The sequence below is a fragment of the Olea europaea genome, chromosome 1 (genome assembly GCF_002742605.1).
Source record: "Olea europaea var. sylvestris chromosome 1, O_europaea_v1, whole genome shotgun sequence".
In the NCBI taxonomy this organism is placed as follows: domain Eukaryota; kingdom Viridiplantae; phylum Streptophyta; class Magnoliopsida; order Lamiales; family Oleaceae; genus Olea; species Olea europaea.
The window spans coordinates 30,546,997-30,553,294 of NC_036237.1; the positions used below are offsets into that span (position 1 = coordinate 30,546,997).

At 32.9% G+C, this 6,298-nt stretch overlaps 1 protein-coding gene across 4 annotated transcripts; it reads left to right on the top strand.

Moving 5' to 3' along the window:
• The first annotated feature begins 6 nt into the window (after positions 1–6).
• Positions 7–2,644, top strand: LOC111400689 (transcription factor LHW-like). Of its 4 annotated transcripts, none has more exons than XM_023028083.1 (5): positions 7–596; positions 691–792; positions 1,238–1,384; positions 1,496–1,621; positions 2,058–2,644. In XM_023028083.1, the coding sequence occupies exons 1-5, from the start codon at positions 9–11 to the stop codon at positions 2,172–2,174; spliced, it is 1,080 nt and encodes a 359-aa protein (XP_022883851.1). In that variant the 5' UTR covers positions 7–8; the 3' UTR covers positions 2,175–2,644. The 4 variants fall into 4 exon arrangements, with proteins under 4 accessions (XP_022883851.1, XP_022883853.1, XP_022883860.1 ...); XM_023028085.1 differs by having other exon boundaries at positions 2,061–2,644; XM_023028092.1 differs by having other exon boundaries at positions 1,244–1,384.
• Positions 2,645–6,298: the final 3,654 nt, after the last annotated feature.

A 6,298-nucleotide genomic window follows, 5' to 3' on the forward strand; every position in this document is an offset into this window, starting at 1 on the left:
ACTCGAACATGGTTAATCTGGATAAAAAAAATTCTCCATCTGTAAAAGCTCAGGACACTGCTTCCGAAATATATTCTCTTAACTGTGGAAACTCCAATGGCAGTGAACATCTGTTAGACGCTGTGGTCTCTGAGGTTCATTCTTCTGCTAAGCAGCGCTCAGATGATAATGTTTCTTGCAGGACAACAATGACAAATAACAGTAGCCACTGCAGACCTAATGTTGAACTCCCCTACAGCCAGGCTCAGGTTCTTGATCAAATTAAGGAAGAGTTATTTGGTGTTCCAGAATATCTGGCAGAAGCAGAAGCAATGAGTTGTTCATTTTTATCTGGATCTTCTAAGGATTATTCGAGCACCTATTCCCTGAATAGTTCCATTTATGGATCACAAATAAGTTCATCAGTTGTAAAGGGTCAGGACATCAAACAGAGTAGCTGTGCATCTACAGGATACTCTAAGAAGCCTGATGAAATGTGCAAAACAAATCGCAAGAGGCTTAAACCAGGAGAAAATCATAGGCCAAGGCCGAAGGATCGCCAGATGATCCAAGATCGTGTAAAGGAATTAAGGGAAATTGTGCCAAATGGGGCAAAGGTGACATTTCTTGTCTTTGGCTCAAACTATTTCCTTGTCTCTATAGGCAGATAATTCTTATATCCTGTAGTAATTCTATTGATTTGGTCAACAGTGTAGCATTGATGCTCTTCTCGAACGGACTATCAAGCATATGCTTTTTTTGCAAAATGTCACAAGGCATGCAGACAAGCTGAAACAAACAGGAGAGCCAAAGGTGCGAGATACCGACTTGTTTTTCTCGAGTGTTGGATACTACTTTTTGACCTATGTTATGCATTGAGCGAATTGGACTTGAGAGATGCTGTTTTTGTTCAGAGATATAAAGCATGTCTGGCCTTACTGAAAAGAGAGAATTTTTTTGCCAAACATGTTGAGCTTTTTCGGAAGTTACTTTTTTGGGGAATTTTTAGTTCTAAAACTTAATTTTATAAAATTCTTATTTTCTACAGAAGTACTTTCATTTTTTTAGGCTTAGCCAAACATTTTTATTATAATCTACATTAGCAGACAGTTTATGTGAATTTTATGAAAAACATATTAATATGGAAATTTAGAATGCAAAAGTTGGCAAGAAGAGTAATACAATGTCCAATGGACATCTCAATAGGCTTTACATAGGAAAGTTGAGAAATAAATATGAGATTGTTCATCTTCTTAAGCTTCAGATTGTTAGCAAGGATGGCGGTTTGCTCTCGAAAGATAACTTTGAAGGAGGAGCAACTTGGGCATATGAAGTTGGTTCGCAGGCTATGGTATGCCCTATCATAGTTGAAGATCTAAATCAACCCCGTCAAATGCTTGTGGAGGTAATCACTGTCTTCTGTTACATCTCAAGTCCACGTGATAACTGTTACTGGCCATTGTACACAGTGGCAGATGTTTGTTGTTCTTTTCCTCACTGTTTTCCTTTGTGGCAGATGCTTTGTGAAGAGAGAGGTTTGTTTTTAGAAATTGCTGACGTAATTCGAGGGTTGGGGTTAACCATTTTGAAGGGGGTTATGGAAACTCGGAAAGACAATATATGGGCACACTTTGCTGTGGAGGTAATAGTTATGAATTCGTTGGGCTTGATCTCCTTTACGATTTCTCCAAAGATATATGTTGACTTCCATGAAAGTCTTATGATTACCCCAAAACATGATTTTATCCGACTTGTACTATCTAATGTTGAAGTTTTCATTGACAAGTCGAAATATTCTCTTTTTCTGGCTTTTCTTTTTCTTTATGGTGGTGGTTTTGGTTGGAAGGGTTCAAGGACGAGAGGCTTAGCATTTGCTATTATACTTCTTTTATCTAATCTCAGGAAGTTAAAAACACTAGCAGTCAATGTTAGCAAAGTTTCATGTTGATCATTAAACATTTTGTTTCAAGTTACTTGCTGAACTTAAAAAAGAAAAAGTCAGTTACAATCTGGTGATAAGGATGTGACAAGGATGGAGATTTTTTACTTTCAAGCTTAAATTTTATACCTTTTTCCAGCAGGCTAACAGGGATGTGACGAGGATGGAGATTTTCGTCTCACTGGTTCACCTCTTAGAGAAAAATGCAAAAAATGTCATTCAACCAGCCAAAGGCATTAGTAAGGAAATACCATGATGGTTCAGCAATTTCATCAAGCTACCTCTGCTCCTGCATTTCATCAAACTGGAGCAACCAGTTTGACACCGAAATTTAGGGCCGTGATATGTTATGAGCGAGATTCTACTCGCCATGACTGACATATGTTCCCGATCAGTCTTGTGATCAGTTAACGGCAACTGTTGATACTTCTTCCTTCACAAGTTGAATGGAGGTTGGATGATACCTAGGACTGAGTTACATTTAGAATCTGATGGATTAGCAAATGTAACAAGTAATCAAATGCCATAGAATTATCATCTTAGAGCATGGCAATTGATTGGAGAAAGTAGTGTTCCATTTTTTTCCCTGGTATCCTGCTACTTCTAGCAGTGTTTCATTTCAGCAAATCTCCCAAAGTAAATAATTTTCACTTGAAAAAATCTCTCCCAAACAATCACTGATTTATGTTGTCTCTGTAACATTTGAAAGTGTTACCTTTTTCTTCACATGTGCATTATGCTGGTTAGTGTTGTGCATTATTAGGGTAATTGATGAAGCACCTTAGTTTCGTACTCAGCCAAAATCAAATAAAAGGGCCAAGATATCTAATAAGTTAACGGTGTTGGGTGCGGACAATATGATAGGCTTTGGACTGTATATATATTATGATCACATAATGTTTATATTATATGTTAGGAAAATTAACGAGCATAGATTATATTTTAATAANTTTGGACTGTATATATATTATGATCACATAATGTTTATATTATATGTTAGGAAAATTAACGAGCATAGATTATATTTTAATAATTAACATTTTACTATATCTCGTGCATGTGTTGACAATTTTTCGACATTCGTTTTTCAAGGTACAACGATCACCTCTCATAATAGATGTAACACAAATTATGTAGACCAATGAACTTACTGATGTTTTGAACTCTTTATGTGAAATTCAACTCAAAATAAAAGCAAAAATTATTTTGGAAGTGAATATATATTAATGTGATAATGCAAGGATTAAGACGATGAATGAAAATTTCAAATACATGGAATTTGTATATAGTTGTTGGAAAGTTATGTCTCAAATGACAAAACAAAAGGATGTAACTATTGAAATTAGTCTCAGTGAAAGGCGCACGTATTGAAAAATAACAATTCCAAAAGCTATAATCTTCCATATGAAAATTCAGAAGACATTTATTAAAAATAACAATTCCAAAAGTTATGATCTTTCATATAAAAAATATACATCTTTGCAACTGGACATATTCTAGAATATTTTGTTATATTCTACTAAATTTACCAACAATTACAGCTGAAATCGTCGACTAACGATTTTTGCTTAAATAATTAAATTCTATACAAATTTCCAACATTATATTCTTTAAATTTTTTTGCCATAGAAGAAACCATTGCTTCTTAAAGTGATCAACGTTATAATTTTTTTTATAGCAGTGTTAAAATAATACTATTATGAATAGAAATTTCTTTCTTAAAAGGTTATATATATGAAATGAACAAGTTTCGTTTCCTTTAAAGATGTTTTCATACATTACGGGAAAAAAAATATAAATCATTAATAATTTTTCTTGAATATGTATTGTACATATATGGTAACAAATCAAGGAGTTAACCATGTTCCATCCCCTTGTAAGTTAACAGTGGTTTCGCTGAATATTTTTATACAAGTTCACTTTAATATTACGAGTTCAATAATTACAAAACATGAAACAAATCAATCTGTACATATAATTAAAAATTCAAAATTCAAAAAAAAAACCACAATAAATTTCACGATAAATTGTTATGTTTTCTTTTAATATTAACAATCCATGCCAAAATTAAGGCTAATAAAAGCCTCTATACAAATATATCTATCAAAAGAAACAAAACAAGAAATAAGTAATCCACGCTCCTCATGGGATTGTCGAGTTGATGGAGTAGGTGAGCGCAGAGACTTCTGATCACGAGTTCGATTCCCCCCAGGGGCGGAGCCACATAGAGTCCAGTGCAGGCGCCTGCCCGCACTGGACTTTGGGGTTGACACAGAAAATTTCATTGTGCCTGCACTGGTGATAGGACCAAGAAGGAAGAATTACAGTAGCAGGCAGTAGCCATTGATAAGAAACTTGACGGCAGTTAAAAAGTGTTGAGTTTGGAAGATGAAGGAGAGTGGATTGGGCCTTTTCTTAATTATGGGTATTTTCTTTTGGAGTGTTGGACCTCTTGTTTTAGAAAACTTAGTTGGCCCAGGTCCTGGTTTAATAGTACATATTGTATTCTTTTACAATTGGCATTTCAAATAACAAAGGAAGAAAGCTAGAAGCTGAAAGCCGGCAAACACCTTCTGCTGCGCCGCTCGTTGACCAGTTGTCGTGTCGACTGCGAACGACCAAGACCATCATGTCGCCTCTCCATGACTTGTTAGCCTCCGGTGAGTCCAGTGACTCCATTCTCTGCCTCTTGTCCTTTTTCTTGCTTATTTTTTGGTTTTTATTTTTTAGACTTTAGTTCATTGATTTATCATTTATGAATTATTATTTATATTTTATGAGTTTATGATTGTGATTGTTGAGGTTTATGATTTATGCAAATTGGGAATTTTGTGAATTTGAGAATATGTGATAATACGTGGTTGTGGACTGTGATTTATTTGTGAGAAATGAAAAGGATATATATTGAAAATTTTTTGATTTGTGAGAAATATTAAGAAATTGTTGAACCCTTTCATAAACTAATTTTGACAAAAAAAATAAAAATAAAAAATCACTGTAGCTATACTTGCGCTGAACAAAATCTCTGGCTCTGCTATGGATTCTCCCTACCAATATTTTCTCAGTCGAGTTTGTCACACTTGACTTGCCTAGTGTGATTTACCTGACAGACGTGATTTATAGGCTATTATGTCAGTCCAAGGGTTTACCTAGTGCGCATCCGAAGAGTAGCGGGTGCTGGTTCTCCCATCATAAAAAAAGAAAAAAAGAAAGAAAGAAATAAGTAATTCGCTTGCTGTCAACTTTCACAACTTAAAAGGCTATAAATTTTAAAATTACTTACTCGCAAGGCTTTTAATCCCAAATAGTAGCATTGGTTAAAAAAACAATCTTATCATAGTCCAAAGTGAATCAATTTAGACTAAAATCATACATTTTAATAGAAAAATAAAGTTATTTTATCATCCATACTTCTTCTTTTTTTTTTTCTTTTTTCTTTTGCGCATATTGGCAATGATTAAAAAAAAAAACTAATCAAATATAATTATTTTTATTATTTATTCCATTCTATTAAAATGAACAATATCCCTTGGGAAAAAAAAGTAATTAAATAATTCTAAAGGGTCTTTAAATTAAGGTTGTTTCTTTACCAACATAAGTCTCAAGTAAAGCAAGCACCCTCAATTGTCACCTTGTTCTATGTGCATAGATGCCACAGCCCTCTTTTGAATATAAGCTATTTTAAAATTATATTTTGTGTGTGTATATATATATATATATATATATATATATTCAAAGTACTTATAAATTCAAAAATAAGCTTTAATTAATCTAACGATAAAAGATTACCGGACTTATTTTTTTATGAATTATAGTTCACCTCTCTTAAAGAACCTATATTCACGGTGGCTTATTTTCTCAAATAGTGACTTTACATTAATTTCTTACTTTTCTAATCACCTCGTTTGTAACAAGAATTATTAAAAAAAAATAAAAATGGGTACTTGCTCTAAAACCACTATATTATTTAACATTACACAAAACTCATCTTTATAAGATTAGCTTGTAATAAAAGATATCTCGAGTATTTACAAATAAATAATTAAATCTCCTTTAAATTTGGTATTTATTCAATAGGTACTCAATGCAAATTTTTCCTTATTTAAAAGATGTCTCCAATAAATTTGTCTACTAATGCTCTTTATTTAGCCTCCGTTTGGCCCCCATTAATTTTAATTATAATGTGGAAATAGTGAATTTTTTTTTTTTTTTGAAAAATGGATGGTTGTAAAAAAATAAAAAGTTTTTGATTTACATGTAATATTATTTTATTGAAAATTGTGTGATTTAAAATAGGAGAGAGAAAAATTTAATTAAATTTGATAAAATATAATGGAGGCCAAACGGGGGCTTAATAGATATTAAACGCAAGTATTCCCT

Coding starts and splice junctions, on each gene's coding strand:
- LOC111400689 (XM_023028083.1), top strand. CDS start 9: ATGGTTAATCTGGATAAAAAAAATTCTCCATCTGTAAAAGCTCAGGAC. Junction 793..1,237: donor AACAAACAGGAGAGCCAAAG/GTGCGAGATACC, acceptor CATCTTCTTAAG/CTTCAGATTGTTAGCAAGGA. Junction 1,385..1,495: donor CCCGTCAAATGCTTGTGGAG/GTAATCACTGTC, acceptor CCTTTGTGGCAG/ATGCTTTGTGAAGAGAGAGG.